General features: G+C 41.9%; 1 protein-coding gene across 1 annotated transcript in view; it reads right to left on the bottom strand.

The window, feature by feature from the left end:
- The window catches only part of ADAMTS15 (ADAM metallopeptidase with thrombospondin type 1 motif 15), a 38406-nt gene that overhangs the window by 4689 nt on the left and 19193 nt on the right, over nt 1-14524 (bottom strand). Inside the window, exons 2-6 of the mRNA XM_039334535.1 lie at nt 10200-10332; nt 6199-6366; nt 3433-3716; nt 2728-2905; nt 911-1092 (exon numbers count right to left, since the gene is read on the bottom strand). Of these exons, the coding sequence (XP_039190469.1) occupies nt 911-1092; nt 2728-2905; nt 3433-3716; nt 6199-6366; nt 10200-10332 (945 nt within the window). The remainder of the gene's footprint in view (nt 1-910; nt 1093-2727; nt 2906-3432; nt 3717-6198; nt 6367-10199; nt 10333-14524) is intronic.

Here is a 14524-nt window from a genome sequence, read left to right as displayed (position 1 = left end):
CTTTTTAGTCCCATATTTATTCTGAATATAATTTATCCATTTTCTCCAAACCGAAATGTATCTTTCTTGTGAGTAATCCTTCAAATAAATGACTTACAACCAGTGACTTAATGACCATTCAAAGTTATGATGAATCCCTCTCCCCCCAAAAAGCTACTTTTAACCTATTTTCATGGCCACAAACACCCTGAGTCAAATGATCACATTATGGGCACTTGGAAAACGGATCACCTTTACAGCCATTTGCCATGTCCTACAGACACCTGAAAGTTGCAATTGGCAACTTTTTTGCCAGTTTCCAGTGCTTATTTTCAGTTTCTAGCAAAATATACCCACTTGGGAAAATTGAGCTGCTTAACAACTATGGTGTTCACTTAACAGCCGTGGTCTTTGCTTAACAACCACTGAAAAAAGTGTGAAAAAATCAGGTGTGGTCACAACTGCAACAACTTATAACTGTAATTCCAGGCTCATTTATGGTGGTAAGTCAAGGGCTACTTTTTTGTCACAGTGTCCTCCAAAACTTCCTTTAGAAACCAAGGGCTTTTGTGCATAGAAGCAAGCAACATGGGATTGCAAACATTACACAAATAATTGTGGACAGAAGTGTCGTATTAGCACTGAGTATGTTTGCAGGCATTTGTCAACATTTCATTTAGATAATTATGGGACTTATATGTTTCCAGGAACATCTAAATACCTTTAATTAATCACCCTTCAACAAACATCCCTTTACAATTTCTCTTTTTTCCTCTAAATTGAACATTCATTAAAATACATTCCTTTCGTTTTAAAATATCCAGTGTAAGTGCTCCTTTTTTTCAGCCATATCGCCTTTGTCCTGTGTTGCCATCCAACTTTAGCAACAACAACAACAACAGCAAGAAAGAATTTTAAAAAACCAACTCACCTTTGGGGCTAAGACATAAAAGTAGCCAGTTCCATTGGCTCGGCAGATGAGCTTGCATTTATCCCGAGGTGACACGCCAGAATATTTGGGGACCCAGGAGACAATGGCGGTGAGTCGGTTCGTGCTATGGTTGTAGCCATTGAAAGCCTCACATTGTTCTTCCCGAAAACTCTTTCCTGGAACTACGAGAAATCAGTTTCAGAAATGATTTTAGGAGCTGATTCCTACCATCACAAATAGAGGGACCATCTAGGGCAGTGGTGGCGAACCTATGGCACACATGCCAGAGGCGGCACTCAGAGCCCTCTCTGTGGGCATGTGCGCCGCCACCCCAGCCCCACCTCCACGTGGCACCCTCCTGACCAGCAGCCTACCCGGAGGAGAGTCGCCCCCAGGCGTGGCCCTCGCAGAGCAGCGCAGCCAAGGACATGGCAGCCGGGCAGCAGGCACAAGTCTCCGCCCTCATGCCCCATCGTGAGCAGATGATGCTGCAGAGTGTGGGCAGAGGGCATGGCCGCCATGGCGCTGCAGGATCAACTGGGTGATCTGCTGCAGTGGGCTGTGGAGGTGGGGGGGCCCTCTGGGTAGGGAGGCGGGAGCAGGGGGTGGAGTGGGGGTGGGTGGGGTGGGGCATGGGAGCAGAGTGGGGGCAGAGTGGGGGCAGAGTGGGGACAGGCAGGGGGCAGGGCAGTTTGGGGGTTGTTGTTGTTAATTGCGAAGTCGTGTCCGACCCATCGCGACCCCATGGACAATGTTCCTCAAGGTCTTCCTGCCCTCTACCATCTTCTGGAGTCCATTTAAGTTCACACCTACTGCTTCAGTGACTCCATCCAGCCATCTCATTCTCTGTCGTCCCCTTCTTCTATTGCCCTCAATCTTTCCCAGCATTAGGCCCTTCTCCAGTGAGTCCTTCCTTCTCATTAGGTGGCCAAAGTATTTGAGTTTCAACTTCAGGATCTGGCCTTCTAAAGAGTTTTGGGGTACTCAGTCTTTAAAAGGTTCACCATCACTGATTTAGTGAATCTCCAGATAACATTGCACCTAGTCATAAATATTGGATTTGAACATGAGCAGAGAAGCAAATCCAACAGAGTTGAACATTTTCTTCCCATAATGCCCAGATTTTTATCCTGCTTTTATTTTTCTAAATAACTCAAGGCAGTGATCATACCTAATATCTCCTGCATCCTCATATGCCTAGTACCCAGAACATGCCTAATACCTAACCTAGGGGTAGGCAACCTTGGCTCTTTTATGACTTGTATGCTGGCTCAGGAATTCTGGGAGCTGAAGTCCATGAGTCATAAAAGAGCCAAGTTTGCTTACCCCTGATCTAACCTAATATCTCTTTCCTCCTCCTATTTTTCCCATATCAATAACCATTTGTGGTGAGCTGGACTGAGAGGGAGTGACTGGCACAAAGTCACCCAGCCAGTTTTCATGCCTTAAGGTGGAACTAGAACTCACAGTCTCTTGGCAATTGGCTAAAAGTCACCCAGCTGGCTTTCTTTCCTAAGGTGGGACTAGAATTCACCATCTCCTGGTGATTGGCCCAAGTCACCCAGCCAGCTCCTGGTGATTGGCCAAAAGTCACCCAATCAACTTGCAGGTTTAAGGTGGGACTAAAACTCTTGTCTCCTGAAGATTGGCTAAAAATCACCCAGTAGCTTTCCTTTCTAAGGTGCTCACAGTCTCCTGGTTTCTGGTCTGATGCCTTAACTACTGGACCAAAACCTAGTCTAGTCCTGCTATCCCCTCCAAAAGAATTGATCAGCCATCATGACAGTGCTGCAGTTGGCACCTTCATTAAATCTCACCTGAAGCAAAGCAGGGATCCAAACTGCAGGAACGATATTTAACTCGAACCCCTTCACAATACTTTCCTTCATTGGCTGGAGCCGGATTGTTGCATTGACGTTTAGCCAGCTGGACTCCTCCACCACATGTCCTTGAGCATGTCCCATAAGGTGCCCACTTCCCCCAGTTGCCATCCACCTGTCAGGCCATAAGACATTGAACAGATATGAAATCCACAAGGAGGCCATCCCTATTTTTTCTCAAGGAATACAACACTTTGGCTAGCTAGTGCCATGAAGTACATGCACGATGCTTTTTCAGCATTTTTAACGATCAGCAGATTAGGAATTGTTTTTATCCCTAGCGTTTCAAAAGAGCTGACTCATTGTGGAAACTAACAAGCAATTAAATCAACTGCTTGTGCAGATCTCTGCAATTTTCTTAAATGGATTAAACTAAACCATAACAAAGCAAATCAGCAATGATTCAGGAGACTATGAGTACAACTATCAAAATCCATGTGGACTACAATGGTTAATTTAGATGCTTCAAAAACTCTCAGTTCTGGAGAATTCATGCTTGGGTCGAATTATGTTGGATTGCCTACTTAGCATATTCTTTTTCTGTTTGTTTGTTTGTTTGTTTGTGCATCTGTGGCCAGAACTAAACTTTTGTGAACATCAGCCTTTGGGCTGCTCTCCATGGAAAGAGCCATCAGTACTCACCCGGTACTTACTGATGTTATGCCTCTCCACACAGGAACCTTTCATGCAGAACTTCCCTTCTCCACAGCTGGTGCCATCAGCCCAAGGGAAGTGACGGGTCTGGCACATGATGTGGCCACGAGCCTTTCCGGTGCACCAAAGCTTGGTGCAGTATTGCATGTATGGGCAAGGCTTGGAGCCAATGCCAAAGGCCAGCTCACACTGCTGGTTGAGATTATAGCTGGAACCAGGAAGTTCTTGAGGCAAAGAGATCGGCTTGGTGGGTTGGTCCAAAAGACAATCACCTGGAGAAGACAGAGGCTACAATGGGAGATCATCCCAAAGGAACCATCCAGAGCAATAGCACTTACATTTATATACCACTTCATAGTGCTTTACAGCCTTCTCTAAACGGGTTACAGAGTCAGCATATATTGCCCCCAACAATCTGGGTCTTCATTTTGCCGACCTCGGAAGGATGGAAGGCTGAGTCAACCTTGAGCCGGTCAGGATCGAACTCCTGGCAGTGGGCAGAGTCAGCCTACAATACTGTATTGTAACCCAGTGGTTCTTAACCTGGGCGATATTTCCCCCCAGGGGGCAATTTCATTTTTCAGGGGGGCGATGGAATGAAAAGGGGGCAATATGGGGGCGATGGAGCGAGAAGTTTTGGGGACACTTTTGAGACTTTTTCATACAGTGAATCACTGTATATCTGTCGTACAAAAACATCAGATTGCTCGCTATTAGTGGATTGAATTGTGTTTTCAAATGTTCCTCCAGCTAGCTTCAGTACAGAACGCCGTATATATGTGAATACGCATTGCTTATCTTCATGCACGTTGCGCAGCAGCCCCTACCCTTTTTATATTTCTTTTTGTGTCTTAAATTTTACTTGTAATTCAATCATTAAATATTACTGTTTTTCTTTTCAGACATTTCACTTTCTTGGAATTGAATTTTGTTTTCAAAGTGGTCATTACATTTAAGTGTCTTGAATAAATAAGATAATAATGAAATATATGTATCACAAAGTTTGGGAATAAAGTGACGGGTGGCACCAAAATTTTTCACACAGTTGAGATATGGGAAAAAGATTGGAAATAAATTATTTGCATCAATATGTCCTGATGACAATTTTGAAGAAAACAAAAAAAGTGTTTGCATAAATTGAAAAATTATTTTCTATGTTGTGATTGAGAGGTTATGTTGGGGGAGGGGGGCGATGACAACTTCCTAATTGGCTCAAGGGGGCGATTCGTTCAAAAAGGTTAAGAACCACTGTTGTAACCCACTGCGCCTCCATGGCTCTGTAGCATCAGGACTATTTCTCTTGCTTTGTTACCAATGCTAATCACAGTGGTGACAGAGGTGAAAATGCAGTGGTCAGGATTTACATCTTTAAACTGTGAACTGATTTGGATATTTAGGTTGGAGGTTGGTACAGAAATCTGATATAAATCACATTTTTTTAAAAAAAAAAAAAAGTTTCAAACAAGGATGAGTACAGTTGACCTGCTGCCATATAGTTCCAGATCCTTCTAAAATGGGTATTCTAAGTTAGATTCAGCCTTAGCATTTCTAATGATTTACAGCTTTCTGAGTGTAAATTGTTTAGTAAAAGTAGAGGAGTGTGCCAAACAGCTTGATCGGCTGATTATTCTATTTTTCTAGACAGCTGGGTTTAAGAATCTTCAACACCCTCCAGGTTTACCTTCTCTAAGGGCTCAGTTTTTATACACTCCTAAGAGCAGATTCAAATAAACATCTTGATAGCACAAGACCAAATGTTAAGAATGTGCAGAACCTATCTGAGACACTAACAAAAAAAAATGGTGAAAGGTTTTGCTTCCCTTTCTCCAAAAAGCTTTCTTTCTTTCTCTCTCTCTTTTTAAATTAAAAGAAAAATCGTAACATTTCAGTGACATTCATTAGCAAAATGAATTTCCAAATTAAAGGGAAATTCTTTAGTAATTCCAAACCTGGCTTTAATAAAGTCACAGTCTAATATTGTGTTTGCATCACAATACTGAGTCTAAGTCAACTAAGTCTTAAGGAGGTTTGCCTACTTTTGACTTAACAGTGCCTTGTGTTCTATAATCCATAGTGTATGGCTTTGTAAAGCTCCATTGTGGCTTATTCAACAAATCATTGTTAGAACAAAACCCAGCTTAATACAGGACATGAAGCCAATTTGAATAGTAATGGACTCAACAGAAGATCCATTACTAATAAAGAAAGGATAATATCTAGATCATATCATGACTACAGTGATTGCTCATGTTTTTGTGGGTCTCTGCTTTAGGATATGCAGAATCCCACAGAGAAATTCGGTTTGTTTAACTGAGTTTGCTGGATGCTCAAGCATAAAAGTAAACTCCAAGATTTGTCTTGAAATACCACGTTTATGAAGTCAGCACGCTATAGAAAGGTGAACTCCACAGGATATCCTTTGTCACAATTACTTTGGCTGAGACTCATTGCCACCAAGAAGGACCACCAGCTCAGATCATTAAAATATACGTGCAAAAATCAGCAGTGACTAACCACAAGAATTTACTGTTCCAAAGTTTAAGCTTTCATCAAGGTGAGAAAAGTTGGCTTCTGGAGCAAATACTTTAATTGAACCACTTTCCTTTCTCTTAAGGGCATCATTTTGCCACTACCCTTCTGACGTCCACCTAAGTTTTGGTGACAAAGGTGTCTTCCAGCCCGTTTCTAGACAAACATCCCTAATCTGTAACCCCCATCTCTCTTTCATGGATCTACCTCCTGTCTCCTTCTCACCATGTCCGCTGTCCAGGAAGTCAGTGATGATGGCCGTGCTACAAGGTGACCATGGATTAATACGATCAATTTGGATGAGAGTGGGGGACATCATGTGGTTAGTCTTCAGTTTACCAAAGACTTCTTCACAAGCCTTCACGTTGTCATGGGGCATGTTGAACACATGTCCTAGAAAGAGAGAGTTATGGTTTGAAAATTGCAGCCAGCATTCTGGTACTTCCCAAGGGATAGAATTAGTAATGAATAGTAATATCTGTTAGTTTCTCTTTCCAGCATACTGTTTCCTCTTACTGAAACCTCTCTTTATGTAAAACAGGAGGTGGTAAAGAATGAACCTGAGTCCTTCTAATTCAAGAACAGTGCTTGTATTTATAATCATGGTTAATTTGGTTATTGATTAAACCATTTTTTTAATATGAACAACTGTCCAGATTTACCCATTCATATATATATTGGAAGGAGTCATCAAGGGCTTTAAAAAAAATCTCTTTTCTGCTGTCCAGGCAACAGTAGAGACACGAGATATCAAAGCTGTTGGACTTGGCATGGTCTGGAGGTTTTACAAAGGTTTAATTTGTGTCCTCCACCTCCTTTTTGCTTTTTCTTCCTTAATCCATGAAAGAAGTGACCTCTGTTGCACACAGCTTTGCAAGGGCCTGCAGCAAAACTGTTGTACTCTACATTCCCTTTCCTAGATCCACAAACATCTTCCTTCTTATGTTCTAATCAGGTTGTCCCTCAAAGGCCAATAAATTTACAACAGATGCAGAGTGCAATTGCTGCCAGCAAGACCTGCAAGCCAGCAGTTTTCTTTGCCAAGACTCACACCATTTACTATGTATGCAGATACTTGTCGTTTCAAAAGACTTGAGGGGGAAAAAATGAGAAACAAGGGAGGAGAAGAGAAAAAGAGAATTCCTTATTCAAGCTCATAACTACTCTGGGTGGAACATCTGAAAGCTGATCACAGACATACTGGGACTAGTGGAAGAACATCTAGTTAAACTAGGTCAGAAATAAATTAACTCTATTTGTTTAATGTAATTTCAGAATATTAAATGTCTTCCTGCTAGATTAACTGGTAAATTATCTCACCCAGCATTCTGCTCCTCACTGGGCTGACCAGTTGCCTTTGGAACCCTTATTATTTTTTTCTTCTTGTGTTTTTCCGCAAGTGCAGGGTCTGCTTTTTTCAGATCAATTGAGCGTTGATCCATTGGGGATTGGAAATGATGGGAATTGACCAATTGGCTTGTTTTCTGAGCCTGACAATATGGGCTAAAAGAGAGTGACTGAATCAAATTCACCCAACCTGGTTTCATTCCTAAAGTGAGACTAGAACTCAAAGTGTCCTGTGATTGGCCCAAAGTCATCCAGCTGTCCTTCATGCTTAAGGTGGGATTAGAACTCACAGTCTCCTGATGATTGGGCCAGAGTCATCCAGCTGTCTTTCATGCCTAAGGTGGAACTAAAACTCAAAATCTCCTGTGATTGGCCCAAAGTCATCCAGCTGTCCTTCATGCCTAAGGTGGGACTAGAACTCACAGTTTGCTGGGATTGGTCCAAAGTGCCACGGTTGGACACCCCTGGTTTAGAGAAAAGACAATCAAAAAAGTCTTCACAATTTTGGGTTGGCTTTATTCAGACATTACATCGTACCAGTCACTCACTGTGACAGTTGACTACGTGAAGAGATACAAGACAATGCAGCTGAATTTAATCCAGCATGGATCACCAACCCTGAAGGGAACCACCAAAAGGCAGCAAAGGGCCTTGAGTTAGCCTATCCCAGCCAGAGGAATCTAATTTGCAGTGAAACCATTTCTAATTTTAGGAGCTATTTTGAATCGGAATAATTTACTCCTCTAAACCCCAAATCCTCTTCCTGCTCTCTAAATGAGAACCAAGCCATTTGGTTGTCACTTCAGGAGACACTCTGACGCTCTGGATCGAGATGTGTATCTAACACATCCCAGCAATTACATATTATTTCAGGATCTCTAAAACCTGGGAACAGAACGGCCAGCAACGAGGAGCCCTCCGCTTGGGATTCCTTCTCTTTTAAACAGCTGTTCTCCAGCAGTTCCAACTGAGCCTTGTCGTTGCACAGGGAATAAAATTGCAGGCTTGTTGCTCTCTTTTTTCTCCACAAACATATATACACATTCATTTACAAGGCTGAGTTTCCCACAAAACTATTCTTAAACTTTTGCTATTATCAAGACTTCCTGAATCCAGTCCTGGGATTTATTTTAAACGTCAAGCTTCTTTCTCTAATTAGAGAGAGAATTCTTCTGTTAAAAATGGATTCAGTCCACATTCCTCTCCCTCCGTTTCCTTGGCAAAATCTGTTTGGCAGGTGTCAACCACTGTATGGTGTGGGCTCTGCCTCTCAGCTGTGGCCTTGGTTAAGTGACCACTTCCAAAGTCACTGGCTGAGGGATTGAAACTTCTGGCCAAGAACGGCTTGCCAAACATCGGAAGGAGAGCATGCAAAACCAGGCAGATGCAAAGCACAAGCTGTAAATGATTGGCTGCTGCTAGATTTAAGAGGCTAAATTGGCTGACTTGGAATCCTCTTCTGGAGATCTGTGCCCTCACAGTTCCTAATCTCCCATTTCTTCCTTTTCTAACTATAGATGACCACCACCACAAAAGTCATAGAACTGAAATGCCACAATTAGAGTTACAGGGCTGGTATCTGTCAAAGTTCCAGCTGATGATCCCAACGAAATAAGCACACAATCTTACAATCTCTAATCACAATCACAATCTCTAATGCAAAACTTTATTGAGCACAGCATACCGGCACTAATGAATGGAAAACCAGCTCTGGCAATATGGTGCCAGAAAGATAGTTAAAAGATTAAATCCTCCCCGTCCCTCTCTGACACTTCAAGTCACATTGTCCAATTAATCTTCAGGCTGTTGTTATGAGAAAAAGTGGTCTCCACTTGCCATAAATATCTCTTCTGCGATCTTGCTTCCCAGCGGATAGAAACCACCTGTGCATTCCATACATTCCCCTTCCCCCTTGGAAGTGTTGGCAAGCTAGAAGCAGCATGGCTGTCCTAGTGCAAGCAATCTTCATAGCTTGACAATATCTCAGAAAGAAAAGGTAGGAGGACCACAAGAAGAATCCCTACAGGCAGAGCTTTTTTTGTCATAGAACGCCCAGAACGGAGTTCTGGCACCTTTTTTGGATGGAACCTTGAAAGGTAGCCAAGGCGGGTTGTATGACATGTGACATGAGTTCCGGCACCTTTTTTTTTTTTTTTTTTTTTTTTACAAAAAAAGCACTGTGGCTACTGGAATATATATATTTTTAGTCTTTGGAAACTTCAGGAGTTTCAGATTTTTTTTTCTTAGTATTTATTCTTACCCCACCTTTACTCTTTTTATAAATAATGCAAGGTGGTGGACATACCTAATATTCCTTCCTCCTCCTATTTTCCACACAATAACAACCCTGTAAGGAGGGTTGGACTGTGAAAGAGTGATTGGCTCAAAATCACCCATCCAGCTTTCAGACTTAAGGTGGATTAGAATATACAGTTTCCTGAAGATTAGCCCAAAGTCACCCAGACGTCATTCATGCCTAAGGTGGGACTAGAACTCACACTCGCCTGGTGATTGGCTCAAAATCATCCAGCCATCTTTCATGCCTAAAGTGGGACTAAGAAATCACAATCTCCTGGTGATTGGCCCAAAGTCACCCAACCAGCTTTAGATGTTCTTCTAAGTCAGTGGTTCTCAACCTGTGGGTCGGGACCCCATTTGGGGTCGAACAACCATTTCACGGGGGTCGCCAAACCACGCTGTCCGCCATTTTTTCCCTTTTCCCTTGCTGTCCTACTCCCTCTTATTGGTGGCCACACCCACTTGGGGGTCACCACAACATGGGGAACTGTATTATGGGGTCACGGCATTAGAAAGGTTGAGAACCACTGTTCTAAGTCTTCTCTCTCATCTTTCTCTCCTTTTTGGAAGCCGTTCCTTACCTAGCTCATGAGCTGTAGTAAAAGCAGAAGGAAGACCATCATCCTCAATGACGGAGCAACTGCGTTTGGGATCACACATGGTACCGACATCCGCCATTCCCAGGGTGTCACAAGTGGTAGCACCACACAAATCCTGCCAGGAACAAGAAACTATCCTTTAATCTCAACAGTTTGTTTTCCATAATTTAAAATGTTATATATACACAGTGCTTCCCAAATATCATTTGCTTGGATTGATTTCAGCTTCAAAGGCAGACTTTTAAAGCAGTTCTATCTATTTTATTCATTTACAAAGCAGCTGATAACAGGAATAATAATGAAGAACATCTCCGGATTCAATCCTACAGACACCTATCTATGAATAAAGCTTGCTAAATACAATGCAACTTAATTTTAAATAGGTTTGTTTCTTTGCTCATTCACAGTGATCTTCTGACTTTTCATCCAAAAAACCTCTAAGAGAAACTTACAATCAATACAAGAAGCCCATCTACAAATAGGTAGACTGTCCTTCGTTAGAGATCTTCAAGTAGTTGCTGAAAATCACAGGGAAACTTTTATTCTGGATATCTAAACCGAACAAGGGTTTGATTTGTTGAGCTATGGGATACTTCCAACTCGTCAGATTATGCTCAGCTTTAGAAGCACCAAATTATTGAACTGTTACCCTGAAGAACTGCAATTAACCATGGCTGATTTCTAGATATTTGTCAGCACAGAGCTCCAGGTGATAAGAGGAAACTGGAAGTCACCATTATCCCATATTTGAAAGTCTGAGTAGAAAGAGAAATGAATGCTTTCTGCTTGGTACTCAAAATGTGGGCCATTTCTTCAGTTCACCAAACAATACAGCTAGGTTCAGACTAATTACCTAATGTTCTTCATATCTTCCATGGGAGGCTGGTTCTAGCACATTCTATTTCTTATTTCCCTGTTTCTTCTTCCTTTTTGTTGCTTTTAAGGGTGGATTTATTATCTGTGAGATGGTCATGTGATCACCCTCATATTTTGAATATTTGTACTTCAGCTGTACCGTCCACATGCCAAATCCAGCTGAGATCTACTGGATAAGCCAAGTCTTGTTGAGAATTATTAGAGCTTAGTCATAGACAGCTGTCAAAGAACCAGCCAATGACCAAGAACCAGAGATGAGTGCTGGGGGCTGAAGGCAGAATTCAGAACTAAGATAGATGAATTGAGAAGTCATGCCAGGAAATAAACTATCATTGTCAAGCTATGTTGTTCCAGCCTGTTTAGGATGCCTTCCTTATTCTTTATAACAGAATAGCAAAGTTGGAAGGAACCTTGGAGGACTTCTAGCCACCTGTCTGAAATGGTATAGGATCTCCCGCTTGAATAGAGGGTTGGACTAGAAGAACTCTACGATCCCTTGCATCTATTCTATTCCATACTATTCTATTCTATTCTATTCCAACCCCCTGGTCAAGCCAGAGACCTTATACCATTTTAGACAAATGGTTGTCCAGTCCTTTCTTAAAAGTCTCCAGTGATGGAGCAACCACACCTTCTGGAGGCAAGCTGTTCCACTGGTTGATTGTTTTCCCTGTCAGGAAATTCCTCCTTAGTTCTAGGCTGCTTTTCTCCTAGATTAGTTTCCATCCATTGCTTCTTGCTCTGACATCAGGTGCTTTGAAGAACAGGTTGACCCATTCTTCTTTGTGACAGCCCTTCAAGTATTGGAACACTACTATCATGTCATCCTCTAGTCCTTCTTTTCTCTATACTAGTCATACCCAATGCCAGCAACCGTTCTTCATATGTTTTAGCCTGCAGCCCCCTAATCATCTTTTTCACTTATTCTCTGCACTCTTTCCAGAATCTCAACATCTTTTTTATATTGTGGTGACCAAAACTGGATGCAGTATTCCAAGGGTGGTCATAACAAGGTATTATAAAGCAGTAGTATCATTTCACGAGAAGTTATCTTTCTTTTCACAACAAGTTATCTTCTTTCCAAGAGACTCAGGAATATACCCAATATCTCAAACAGCTTACTCTATAGGGAGGTATGCCTATGTAAAGTGATGATGGCTCATTGTAGCTGCAGCAATTCCTAAAAGACGATATATTGGTTCTAAGAAGGGAGAATAATGGTACAGACAGTTACATCATTAATTTAGCTCCGTATCAACTGGAGCATATAAAAATAGGCATATTGCTGGAAGGCAAAAATAAAAAAAAATCCACCTTCCTTATTTCAGCCATGTCATGCGATCAATTAGAAAAGGCAGTTGTGCTTGGAATAGTCAGTGGTAAAAGAAAATGAGGCTGTCAAAATCACAGCGGCTAGACTCTATCAAAAATGACACCAGCCAGAACATAGAACAACTGAAAAAAGCTGTATAAAATAGGAAAATGTAGAGAGAGCTGGTCCTTAGAATCCCCAGGAATGGACATGATTGAATGGATAGCATCAATGTCAACAAGAGTGCTTTCAGCACCAACGCTCAAATGTGAATGCAATCAAAAATAATTTCATCCACTATACAGAAACACACCCAGCTTTGTTTTGAACCCATTTGCCAGTTGCCTGACCCTCAGCCAAAGACTAAACTAGTTAAGAATTCTAGGATTTGTAATGCCAACACTATCCAGAGGACATCAGGTTGGCAACACACTGATATATCTCCTTGCTTATAGCAGTAGCACTTAGATTATATACCACTCCATAGTGCTTTACAGCCCTCTCTGGGCAGTTTACAGACTCAGCGTATTGCCCCCAACAATGTGGGTTCTCATTTTACTTGGAAGGATGGAAGGCTGAGTTAACCTTGAGCCCCATCGCGATCAAACTCCAGGCTGTGGGCAGAATTTGCCTGCAATACCGCATTCTAACCACTGTGCCACCAGGGCAACATTCATGCTTTACAGCTGCTCTTAAAACTTCTAGATCTAGTAATGCTATGGATGAAGCACACTAAATGGCAACCTATTAATGTTGGGATTAGGTGGCCCTGTGAAAAAATGCTCATAAATATGGGTTTCTGACAGGCTTGACAAACTGACAAAGGGGTGGGGGGAAACCTTTCCTAGTAAAGAATACTAGGAGAAAAGTCATGAGCAGTATGAAGTCATGAGAAGAAACTGAGAACATAGTTAAAGAATTAAGCAAGGGATAAAAATTTCATCGTACCAGAAAAAAGAAATAAGGCAAATTAACTTTCAATGCTCAAAAAGCATCTCTTGGTAAAGACCGTTCTTCCACCAATTAACGAGGTCATGCGGGTCAAACTTTTGGCTTTCATTGAGAATGATGCTCTTTGGTGTTCCTTGAATGTGATGCCAATAATTCAGCTAAGATCATTCAAGGGGAACAAAAATCATTTCCCCAGCTGGAAATGTACATTAGCTACATTTTTTTTTACATGTTCTAGATATGAAAGCTTCATGCCATGACGGGCATAGCTGGAACAGATTAAACCAACCACCCCCTTACCCACCATCAGTCAGAACATAGGGGAACCATGCCACATCCCATTCTTACCACTGCTGGGATCCAGGATTGACATCATGTCCCAAAGAGGTCAATTCACAATCTGGAGCAAAGACAGCATTGTTATGTTCTTATTACAAATTGCTTCCATATCCTCTTGCTAAAAAGCAACAAGGAATAGCTCCAGGCTGTATCCTGCAAGACTTGAGACACATGTTGGGAAGAAAAGATACTTCTAAGCCCTGGGAAATTAGAAAATAGGGAACAAAAGAAACTCAAAACAACTCCACCTTGATTGAGTTAGATATAGGTTGCATTGGAGAGAAGTTTTGATAGACTTACAAATCATGTTACAAGAGACTGCCTAAAATAGATGCCAAGATTCCTAGCCCCTTCCTGTTTCCTGAACTTGATTCTCTTGAAAGGCTGACAATATTTGATCTCTATCAATCGCAGCAATCTAGCAAAGAAATCCCAAAGGTGCTTTTTCATGAGGCAACTGGACTTTCTTGTTTTTCTCTGAAGATGTTTTGCAGCTCTGACTAGATGGTGGGGAATGGAAGGGTTTATATTCTTTGCAGACTGCTGGTTATTTGCATTCTTTTAGAGAGTCGTTGAGGCCACTTGGAGGTTTAACAGTTGTCCTCAGGGGTCACCTGAGTAGTGCAAACGTGTGTGGAGCTTTCTTGGTTGCAGGATGTTTCCTGCCCTGTTTCCCTTCACTGTTGAAGACAAGCCTTCCACTCCCCACCATCTAGTCAGAGCTGAAGAAGCTTCTTGGTTGAGAAGTGAAATGTCTTCAAAGAAAAACAAGGAAGTCCAGTTGCCTCCTGAAAAAGCACCTTTGGGACAACCATGACCTGGATGACTG

This window comes from Crotalus tigris, unplaced genomic scaffold, assembly GCF_016545835.1.
Source record: "Crotalus tigris isolate CLP2741 ecotype Arizona unplaced genomic scaffold, ASM1654583v1 scf7180000017631.5181431, whole genome shotgun sequence".
NCBI lineage: Eukaryota > Metazoa > Chordata > Lepidosauria > Squamata > Viperidae > Crotalus > Crotalus tigris.
The sequence above is the reverse complement of the archived record's forward strand: the minus strand, read 5'-3'. Positions and strand labels throughout refer to the sequence as shown.